The sequence below is a fragment of the Ailuropoda melanoleuca genome, chromosome 13 (genome assembly GCF_002007445.2).
Source record: "Ailuropoda melanoleuca isolate Jingjing chromosome 13, ASM200744v2, whole genome shotgun sequence".
Taxonomy (NCBI): domain Eukaryota; kingdom Metazoa; phylum Chordata; class Mammalia; order Carnivora; family Ursidae; genus Ailuropoda; species Ailuropoda melanoleuca.
The window spans coordinates 26492691-26503990 of record NC_048230.1 but is presented as its reverse complement, the minus strand read 5'-3'; the positions used below and the strand labels follow the sequence as shown (position 1 = coordinate 26503990).

At 55.9% G+C, this 11300-nt stretch overlaps 1 protein-coding gene across 1 annotated transcript in view; it reads right to left on the bottom strand.

The window, feature by feature from the left end:
• Positions 1-4482: 4482 nt before the first annotated feature.
• Positions 4483-11300, bottom strand: part of LOC100481510 (amine oxidase copper containing 2) — a 14054-nt gene continuing 7236 nt past the window's right edge. Inside the window, exons 5-9 of the mRNA XM_034639883.1 lie at positions 11054-11199; positions 9514-10929; positions 7651-7936; positions 7114-7243; positions 4483-6268 (exon numbers count right to left, since the gene is read on the bottom strand). Coding sequence (XP_034495774.1) covers positions 5993-6268; positions 7114-7243; positions 7651-7936; positions 9514-10929; positions 11054-11199 — 2254 coding nt within the window. The 3' untranslated portion in view covers positions 4483-5992. The remainder of the gene's footprint in view (positions 6269-7113; positions 7244-7650; positions 7937-9513; positions 10930-11053; positions 11200-11300) is intronic.

Here is an 11300-nt window from a genome sequence, read left to right as displayed (position 1 = left end):
TTGAGTACGGGCTCTTCAGGAAGTTACTGTCTCAGCTCCCAGCTGAGAACACACCGTTAGGACGGCTCTTGTTTCTCTGACCGGTGTTGCCAAGCAGAGGTCAAGAATATTCGCTCCAGGGGCGCCTGGGTGGCACAGCGGTTAAGCGTCTGCCTTCGGCTCAGGGCGTGATCCGGGCGTTATGGGATCGAGTCCCACATCAGGCTCCTCTGCTGTGAGCCTGCTTCTTCCTCTCCCACTCCCCCTGCTTGTGTTCCTTCTCTCGCTGGCTGTCTCTATCTCTGTCGAATAAATAAATAAAATCTTTAAAAAAAAAAAAAAGAATATTTGCTCCAGTAAGGTATCGCCAGGTTCTCCTATGGGGAGGTGGGTCACGATCAGGGGAGAGCCCTTTGCCTTGGGGCAAAGGGAGCTGGTATATAGCAGAGGCCATCCCTGGCCACCTTCCCTACAGGTCTTGCTGTCACATTGTGCCTCTGATATAACTTCATTCAAATCTTCCCAACTGTCAGGCCGAATACCCTAAAAACTTGCTGAAAAGGTGTCCCTTTTGGAGAATTACTCAGGAGACAGGACCACACGCTCTGCTTTTCTCATGAGGTCATATTTCCCTTTGAATAAACGTGACCCCAGCCCCTATGAATGGGATGAGTTTATCCCTGGGAGCCAGAGTCCACCCCTAGCCTGCAGATGGAAGACTGGGCCCCAGAACGGGGTGTCTCAGCAGAACCGCTGCCCCAGAGGCCCTGAGCTGTCAGCCAGGCCCACCCGGTCTGCACAGGTTGCACTCCTCTCGGGTCTGCATCATACGGAGACGTCTCTGGCTACGGTGTGGGGTGGCACTTGGGTATGGGACACACTAGAGGCAGAGGGCCAGGATGAGGCCAGTGACCTTGAGGACAGAAAAGAAGGCATGAGTCTGAGATGTTTAAGGACAGAGGTGACGGGACCGGGTGCCTGGTTGCATGGAGGTAGGTGAGAGCGAGCACAGTATTTTAGGTGACGCAAAAGTTTCCTGTGACAATGGACTTTCCACCAGAGAGGATATACCTGAAAAGCAGCAAGTTTAAGGGGGAACCAACAAGGTTGAGTTTGAGGGGCTCATGGGAAGTCTCAGTATACATGCCTAGAAGTAGGGCGATTGGGGGCGCCTGGGTGGCACAGCGGTTAAGCGTCTGCCTTCGGCTCAGGGCGTGATCCCGGCGTTATGGGATCGAGCCCCACGTCAGGCTCTTCTGCTGTGAGCCTGCTTCTTCCTCTCCCACTCCCCCTGTGTTCTCTCTCTCGCTGGCTGTCTCTATCTCTCTGTCGAATAAATAAATAAAATCTTTAAAAAAAAAAAAAAAGAAGTAGGGCGATTGGCTCTATGGGTCTGAATTGTAGGAGAGATGTTCTAAGCTAGAAATCCAGATTTGGGCCAACAACAAGTATGAGCAGTTAAAGTAAGACAGGCCAAGATCGGGGGTGGGGGTGGGGAGGACTTCTGGACAGAGAAGAGAGGAGACCCAAGACAGAGTCCCAGAAAATGCCAAGGTTTGGGGCTATGTGGGCTGGTGGGGGAGCAGAAGTAAAGGAGTCGGCGTGGAAGACTGAGAAGCAGCAAATACGGACAAGGAGGGGTCAGAACACGGGGAAGTCAAGACAGAAGAGAATTTCAAGAAGCGGGTAGGCGGTGTTGTCAAATGCCACTGGAGTTCCGGAAAGTAGGCGTCTGGAAAGGCCCATTGATTTTGCATTTAGAAGTCACTGGTGACCTTTGTCGGGGCAGCGTCTATGGCTGTGGGGCAGAGGGAGGGCAGTGCATAGAGGAGTGATGGGGGGAGGACACTCCTTGGAGGAAGGAGTTTTTGTGAAGGCGCAGGCAGAGAGAAGACCCCCACACTGGAGATGCAGGATCCCGGGGAAGGCTTGGCGAGATTAGAGTCGAGAAGAGCCAGTCAAGAGGGAGAGAGGGAAAATACAAGCAGAGGAGCGGATAACTGAAGGAGAACCTTCTGGGAGGAGCCCGAAGGGTGGGGTCCCCCTTAACCAGATAAAGAGGCTGCGGAATTAATGAGCCCATCCTCATCGCTAAATCCAGTCAAAGAAGCTGTCAGGGGGGCACCAGGTACTTTCTCTTTTATAGGGGTTAAATCTTTTTCAAACTCACTTTGCACCGTATAAAGTCTACGAGGATGATCTTATCAATTATCACATAACCGCACCGACTTCAGAAAAGCCTGTTTGTTGGATGGGATTTTTCTTCAGCAACTGACTTTCCCAAGTGATCCGGTAAGTTTCGTTAACGATGATGCGCTTCCATTCAGGAGGTCATGGGCTGCTTGGAGAAGGACCAGTCAGGGACCAGAGATCCCGCCCCACTTTCCCAGTAATCTTGGCAGATGGTGGGAGGAGGGAGGCACCCAGATGTGGGGTTCTGATCGGGACGCTCTGAAACAGGGCCTCACAGGGCCAGACGCCCCACAGGAGTCCTCCCCGGGGCCCTCCAGGTGTCCAGGCCACCATCATTTCTTACTTCTGACTCACTGCCCATGGCCAGGTCTTCTGTCAACTCCGCTCTTTGTATCTGGGCCGGAGGGAATGTCCTGAAAGGCAAATCTGACTCTTGTCACTCCCTTGCCCCAAATCCTTTCATGGCTCTGCATTTCTCGTTAGGGTAACTGCGGCTTGCAAGAACACACCTCAGCTGTCCCCTGCTTGTCCCTCCAGGCTCTCCTTATAGCCCATGTGCCTGTCAATGAACTTGGGTACTTGGGTGGTGCTGCTTTGTCACCTCTTGGCCTTTGACCATGCTGTTCCCTAGCCTGGAAAATTCTTCCCCCTCTCTGCCTTGTCCCCAGTTTAGACATCATGTCCCACAGGAAGCCTTCCCCAGCCCCTAGGTTTGAGTCAGGAGCCCCTGCTCTTGTCCTCCTCCCTCCTCCCTGCAGTCCTGACTGCAACTGTCCTTTCTTAACCTCGCTCCTTCAAGGACAAAAATTGTGCGTCTTACCTAGTGCACGTGCTTGGCCCTTAGAAGGCATGCTGTAAATCTTTGTTAAATGCATGAAAGAATCCCCTTGCACTTGGGGCTGGAGCCCTTCCCAGGGGCTGCAGGAGGAGAACAGAAGCAGGAGAATACACATTGTGCTCCTTCCAGAGTGTTCTAGTGTCTGCATTCCTAGAGAAGTCCCAGCTGTGCCCTCTGGGCTAAGCCTCAGGGTTCCCCTTAGTCCAGCTCCTCGTAGGGCAAAGGGCCCATGTCCTAAAGATTTTCGCTTTGGGGGCACCAGTTCCTTCAGAACATTACATGCTTGGTGAGTATTCACTCCTGTCACTGGATCACAGATGTGAGGCCGACACTCTCAGCTGCCTCAGACGTCTAAGGAAGAGACTGGGTTGGGGTAGGGGGCTGAGGTCCACCTTGCAGCCCTCCTGACCCCAGTTGGGCAGGTGTTCTAATGATCCATATGTCCCTCCTGCCTCCTCTCATTTGAGGCCAGGGCAGGAGGTGTCACCCCTGTGCGGAGATGTAGAGACACAACCACATCCAGCCGCATTTTCAGACAAAAGCTGGTGAGCATTCGACACCCACTCACACAAATGACCACGAGCAAGCATTCATGCTCTCTGGTGTGGACGTGGGTTTCCAGGTCATGAGATTTAGGTGACCCCTATGGGGTGGGGGAGGGGCGGACACCAGCGTTGCCTCATTCCATTTCCCCCAGCACTGACCACTGTGCGGGTGGCCAGAAGAAGGAGCCATACGAGGTGGAAAACGGACCTGCATGTAACAGAGAAAATTCTCAGTATTCAGATCAGGGAGCGAGGAAGTACAAAGTCAGTGTCAGAGTCACAGCTGGCAGGTGGCATCCAGCGCTTTTCCCCTCTGTCCCAGTCGTCAGTCACTCCTCATCCTCAGTCTCTGTGTTCTGTCACTCCTGCTTCTGGCCCAGCAGGTGCCATACATAAACCTGGCTGTCACTGGCCCGTTCTCCTCGCTCCAGTCCTCCTCCCTGTTCTCTGGGTCCTAGTTTCTCTCCAGCTTGCTGACTCGTGCCCATCCACTGTTTCATTGACCCAGAAGTGAGTTGGGCTTGGGGCAGCACAGAAGGGAGCAGAAGCTTCTGTGATGCCTGAGCTCCCTACGTAGGACCACCCTCTGGTCAGAAGCTGAGTGGAATCCCAAATCGGTTTCCTGTATGTCACCTCCTGGCCTGGCCCGGGATGCCAGCAGGCAGAAGTCATCTCTCTCCATTGCTTCCCATTGAGGAACAGAGACAGAGACAGGGAGCGAGAGAGACCGAGGCTTAACATTGTCTTCGGGGATGGACAGGCCAGAGAGTGCAGAGAAGTTACCAGAGCCCGCATCCCTTTCTCTGGGTCTCAGAAACTTGACCAAATTGAGTCCCTGGGCCCCTATCTTCATGCACTTACCCTACCCCTACCCTCCCCCCTTCCTGAAAGACTTGTCAGTAAAAAACAAACAAGCAAACCAACAGGTCAGGTCAGGTCCTATTTGGGCCCATTTTTTATTTATTTTGAATAGGTAATACAGTCACATGGCTCAAAATTCAAAATATACACAGGGGTATGGAGTGCTAAGTCTCCTCCCTCATCTGTCCGCACCCCTCCCCCAAAGCAAACAGTTTCATTGGTTTCTTCTGAATATGCATATATAAGTAAGTATTTATAGTTTCCTCCTTTCTACCACACAAACGAGAAGTGCACCACACACACTTCCGTGCCTTGTCGTTTTCATTGGAAGATCGTTCCCTATTGGTCCACACAGAGCATTCTCGTTAGAGCTGCATGGCACCGCCTTGTAAGGCTGCGTAGGAATTTAATCAACCAATCCTCTAGGAAAGGGTGTTTCTGTAGTTTCCAATCTCTCACTACGGGTGCACCCACCCCTCACCCAGAGCCCCCGAGGGACACCGTTGGGGGAACCACCCCCCACCCAGCTCATTTGCATGGTCACAAACGGTGGCCACTGGAGTTCCAAGGTCTCACTGCTTCCCACCTTTGGCGCCCACCTGCCCTCCGTGTCTGCTGCTGGGCAGTACATGAGCTCACTGGTCACACACCCTTGGCACAAATGACCGCTCCTCGTTACCACAGTACCTACAAATCCGCCTCAAATGCTAACTTGAGCTGCTGCTGTGTGACCATCCTTTGCCAGAGGGAGCCGGGCAGGTGAATACAAAGGGGAGAAGAGGACTTCTGGGAATTACAGCCTGCCCCAGGACAGGGCTCCTACTCTGGCTTGTGACAGACACAGGGGGACAGACAAGGAATTGTCCTCTCAAACTAGATGTCCCTTGCATTTTGAGACTTCCATGGGAAGAGGGACAAGAGAGGAGACCTAAGTTAAGAAGTGAAGACAGAGGACAGAGGAACATCTTCTCAGGGCTGGGAGGGAAATTGCAGGCTATAAGAACAGGGAGGAACAGGAAGAGGAGGCAGTAGGCAAAGGAAGGAAGAGGGAGAGGAGGACTTGGATAAAAGGAATGGGAGCTAAGGAACCCCTTCTAGCTCATTCGTGGAGGCCTAGGCCTGGCAGGAACCCTGCTCTGGGGCTTCTAGGGGACTATTCCCAGTGCAGCAACACCACCCTCACCTTCCAAGGGAGGAAATGAGGAGGCTCAGGGGATGGGTTAAAAGGATTTGGGAAAGCCGGAAAGCAAAAAAACAAAACCAGAAACAAAACCACAAAAAAACAGGAATCTTCTGGGAAACGCTTGGCCATCAGTCCAGGCTTCAGCGGGCCTTTCTTCTCTCTGGAACAGGAACCCAGCAGGTCTGGGGTTGTGTCTCTGTCCCTCCCCCAGTGCCAGGCGTCACAGGCTCAGGATGCTCCCAGCAGGGAGGGGGTATCAGGGAGGGCAATAGAGAGGGGGCCGGGGGGGGGGAGGCGGGGAGCTTCGGGGTGGAAGGAAGGAGAAGAGGGCACCAGGCCACCCGGCCCAATGCCCACTGCTCCCCTCCCCACACACCCTGGCCCGGGGACCCCCTAGTTGTGAGAGAAGCCCCCATGGGAGAAGGCGGGGAGGTCTGGGGCACAGGCAGCAGCCTGGGGAAGGCAAGCCAGGGGGTTGACCTCGCAGGCCCCGGCATCCTGGTCCCCCTGGAAATAGACAGACTCGGCAGACTCGAAGGAGGGGTCCTGGTCAAAGAAGTTGTAAGGTCGGAGGAAGAAGCCCACACCGTTCCCCACAGTCACTGTGTTGGGAACATCTTCCGCGTGTGGGATGTGCAGGAAACCAGCTGTCACCCAGGCCACCAAGTCCTGGCAGGGGTGAAAGAGAGAGGATCCTGAGGCCTGGCTTTGTGAAGGACGAGCCTGCCTCCTACAGTAGCCTTGGACATGAGGCTTCACCTTGCCAGCCCACTTTCCCTCAAAAGGATCTTAAGTCTATTTTTTTTTTTTTTAAGTAGGCTCCACACACACCGTGGAGCCCACCGTGGGCCTTGAACTCACAACCCTGAGATCAAGACCTGAGCTAAGAAAGGATCTTAAGTCTTTAAACAGTTTTTCCTACCAGCCCAGAAGTCAACTAGTAAATTTCACATTGGGAGCAAGCCCCGCCTCCCTGTCCCGCCTGGGCCCTCATCTCTGACACTTCCCATCCTACCGCCCTCACACCCACCCCCAGAGAGATGACACCCACAGGCACTTTCAGCTCGCCTCTCCCTCACTCTCCAAGCGTTCCCCACCTATGACTGAGACGAGGATGGACGGGGGAGATCAGGGTTTAGGAGGCAGAAAAGGCTGACATTCAGAAATGAATCCTTCAGAGGTCAAGCCAGACAGGAGAGAAGCGTTAGACACGAGAGAGAGCTGGTCTTCCAGCCCTCCTCGAACTCTGTGCCTGAAAAGGACAAAGTCCACAAAGCTAAGCCTCAGAGAGCTGCAGGGTCTCTTGGATGGGCGCTGGCCTCAGCGAGCGAGCGTCTGCAAGTGAGCTCCCAGCTCAGGAAGATTCCCTCGGAAGGTAGGATGCGGGAATGCACAGAAGGCAGGAGTCAGCTCCACCCCTCGGGAGGCAGATAGTTTCAGGGAACTAAAGAGAAGGTGGGGTTCATTGCTGTGCCCCGGGTCTCCCTCCCATGACCCTCCCATGGTCAGCTGACCTCTCCAGCAATGGTCTCATTGTTGATGAAGTCAGCAAAGTCCACGGTGGGGGCCCAAGGATCGTTCTGGTTGTAGATGCTGGTGCTGCTGTGCTCCGCCTCCTTCCGCCGGGTCACCGCCAGCTGGTACCTAGGGAGGCACTGGTCAGGCCTCCATGGTCACTAACCCCGTCCTGCTGCCTGATTGTGATGGAAGGGGGCTGAGTGCATGGACCTCGGGCTTCCCATCTCAGTCACACAGTAACTCTGGTGCCACCCAGGTGGGTAAACACCCTCTCTCCGCATCGTTCTGTTCGTCCCCCTGCCATTTCACAGGACGGCCTCTCCCCACATCCAACATGGAGATGGGCTCTCCCTCCTGAGCCTGAGCCCTGCGTGGGGAGCATATGCAGGGCTTGCCCTTTGATGACTGGGAAATCCTATTGGAGCTCTCACCTCTGCTCAAAAACAGTTTGAACTGAGTTCCCAGTTGCCCCTCCCAACGCACCCTTCCCTCTCACTCCTCCCCCAGCTGCTCTCTGACACCCTGCCACTCACCTCCCCCAGCTGAAGGCTCTCTCCAAGGAGCTGTTCTGGGGCAGCGGCTCCCCAGCAAGGCCGAGCGGCTGGATGCGGTAGCCCCGCGGGTGACCCCACTTGTTGCTGTGGTTGCTGGCCAGGTACACGTAGCGGGGTATGGTGCCCCCCAGGGGGAAGGCGGCCTGCTCCTCTGTCTCCAGCCGCTTCTGGGTCACCTGCAGCCTCTGCATCTGGTGCTCAGGGCTCCAGGGTACCGCCGTGGGGACATAGGTCATGTCCTCGGCCCAGACCCAGTTCTCCAGTCCTGCGGGGGAAGAGTGGAAGGGAGGGCTGGTCATGCAGCTGCCCTGTCCCCTCTGGACTCTGTCCCCTCCCTGCCCCTCACCGCTTCAGAGTGGGGCCAAGGAGAAACCCAGAATGGAATGTGTCTGCTTCCCTTCCCTCTTCCCAAGATCTCCCTGGTCTTTCAGCCAAAGCTGTTTTTTTTTTTTTTTAAAGATTTTTATTTATTTATTTATTTGACAGAGATAGAGACAGCCAGCGAGAGAGGGAACACAAGCAGGGGGAGTGGGAGAGGAAGAAGCAGGCTCACAGCAGAGGAGCCTGATTTGGGGCTCGATCCCATAACGCCGGATCACGCCCTGAGCTGAAGGCAGCTGCTTAACCGCTGTGCCACCCAGGCGCCCCTCAGCCAAAGCTGTTGACCTGTAAAGCATTTGTTCAGGGACGTCATTCACTAAGCCTGCACACTTAGTGGAGAGGACTGGGCCCAGCCCCGGGAGGCACAGAGGAGTGAAGCCCCATCCCCTCCCTCCTGCTCTCACGGAGGCTGCAGAAGGCAAAGCCCTGAGAGGCCAGCAGTGTGACAGGAGCACATTCAGGGTCCAAGGTCCCAGGAATACTGGTGCAGGCAGGAAAAGAGGGCCTTCCTGGGTGCCTTGCAGGCTTGTCTCAGGAGATGTGAGTAGCAGAGGTGACACAGCTGGGCATTCTAGGCAGGGGCGGCACAGGAGCAAAAGCAGGAAGCCTGACTGACCTGTGGCTAACCTGTGGCCGGTCTGGGGACACGGAGGGTGAAGGCGTGGCCAAGGCAGCACTGAGTGGGGGGCAGGGGAGCTGCACTCTGAGGGCAAGGGCCTTCTAGGGAAGTTGGAGCTAGATGCAGGAGCACCCTGGCATGGGCTGGTAAGGTGGCCCCCGGATCGGAGAAGAAGAGTGGAAGGGGCAGAGAGAAGGTCAGCTCAATGTGGGGAAGGAAAGTGAGAAGACGGACGCCAAGCCATCATGTATCTTTGGCTCATCCTGGGACCACTAACCCCAGGAGCTATCTGACACTCCACAGCACCCACTCCACCCCCTCGCACTTAAGTGTGTTGTGCCCAGAGAAGAGGGGGTTCACCTCCCAAGGAAATGTACAACCTGCGGTGTTTTGTGACTGGCCTGCGTGAGCCAGGGAGTTGGCAAGAGGCAAACAGGTCCTCCAAAACCTTGGCACCACAGGCCAGACACACAGAAATGAACTACAAAACCAATGGTGGCCTCCCTGAATTGGGACCTATATGAGAACAAGGGAGGGACGAGGGCAAAGGGGATCTTGTGAGCCCAGATCCCTCCTCCTCCCTGAGCTTTGCCATTTCTCAAGATCTTCTGATGAGGTCATGTGGAGGGAGGGTGGCAGATCTGCACCCAGCCAATGAGCTAGGATCCAAATAAAATGCAGCAGCCAACTTTCTCCCGTCCAGCCGAAGAGGAAGTACAAAACTCCGAGACAGCCGCTCGTGCTCAGCTCTTCCTTTCCTGGAGAACTTCCCCAAATCCCAAAGCAAATAGACATCTTTTCAGGCCCTTTGCGGGAACCCTTATTCCCCAGGGATGTCGTACCTCCTACATCCAGATCCACCTTGAAGTGCGCGCTGTGAGTGTGGACAGTACCCAGCGTGTGCTCCCCAACCTGGTTCCCATATCTTCGGGCGGCCCCAAAGAGGAACGCTGAGCTGATGTAGCCGGTGGCGTGGAAGTGGACTTCTATGGCCCCATTGGAATGGAAGACCATATCCCACAGGTAGTCATAATTGAGCATGGTCGACACAGATCTGAGGACCAGCACTGTCTCTGCAAGGCCCCCAAAATAGTGGGAGTAGAAATTTGAGTGGTGTCGCCTCAGGGGGAGGCCCTGGTTCTGTTCAAACACACAAATGCCATCACGTATTGTCTTGGGGGTGTGGGATTCCAGAAGGAAATGCCAGTCCACGTAGGTGGCCAGGTAGGGGCAGTCCACCCCACGGGTCAGGGGAGTGGAGTATTTGCCCATGCCAAAGCTGCCATCGATATAGCGGGTCAGCATTGCTGCAGGGGAACTTCCACCATAGATGGCCAAGGCCTCTTGGAGGCTGATCTCATAAGCTAGTCGTTCTCCCCGGAAGCGGATGTCAAAGATCCTGGGGCCGCTGAAAGCTCCAAGGCCAAAGGAGAAAGTCCACAATGAGGAGGTCACTCGACTCCCCTGGACACTGAAGCGGGGGCCCTGGGGATGGAACTGCAGAGGAGGAGCTGGACCGGGAGGCCCCTGGGACTTGAGGGACCAGGACCCACCTGTGCCGTTGTCTGGGACCAGCACCACGTTCACCAGGCCGGCCTCAAACTGGTCCTCCAGCTGGGCCAAACTCTCATAGTAACGGCCTTGAAAGAACACCTTCTGGATGGTCCAGTGGGAGGGGTCCAGAGCCTTGTGGTCTACCAGCAGCTCCAAGCCCACAGGGTGCAGGAAGAAGCCGGCCCCTGAGATGTTGTAGTAGAGGCCAAACCAGGTGGCCCGGTCCCCTGACTGCAGACCTCGGGGGGCCGTGGTCATCGTCACTAGGTTCCGTCCGTGGCGTTGGTAGAAGCAGCAGTGGTGGAGAAGACCAGCGGCCTGGGGCAGCTCTCTGTCGAAGATCAGCTGGTCTATGTCCAGGTACTCTCGCATCAGCACGGGGCGGCGGTGATAGGGCAGGGGGCCCCCGTGACGCTTCACCGTCACGTCCTGCAGGTGGGTGGGGTGTGGCAGTGGCCCCACCACCAGCTCACTCACGTTGGGCTGGGGCTGTCCGCCAAAGAAGACGATGGCCAGCGCCTCCCGGGAAGGTGGGGGGCTCCCTTTGTCCAGGTGGGCCAGGGCTGCAGCCTTGGGGGGCAGGTGCAGCTCCACTGAGAAGACGCAGTTGTCCGAGGGGCGGGCCTGGGCTGCATCCACCAGGCCTGGCCCTAGCTGTTGGGTCAGGAAGCTCATGACAGCTGTCAGCTCCTCCAGGCTCAGGTCTGCGAACAGATGGTTCTGGCCGGGTTGTGTCCGGGGCTGGACAGTGGGGGACACGGAGGGGCAGCGGGGGGGCTGGCTGGGTTCGCCCCCATCTCCTCCCCTGCCAGCTAGTAGGACACACACCAAGGCAAAAATGGTGATGACGGCTAGAGCGAGGAGCACCAGAGTGGTCTTCTGGTTCATTGTCCGTGAACAGCAGCAGGACAGAGGATTGAACCAGAGTGGAGACGTGTGTTCTCGGGTCTGCGGAGTTAGGTCTCTCTTGGCTCCTATACAGGTCGGGCGGGGGGCTCTTGGACTCTGGCTGAGGTTCCCAGTGTTCAGCCGCTCAGGATACTGAGGGTGGAGGGTGGGAAGGACTCGGGAAGGC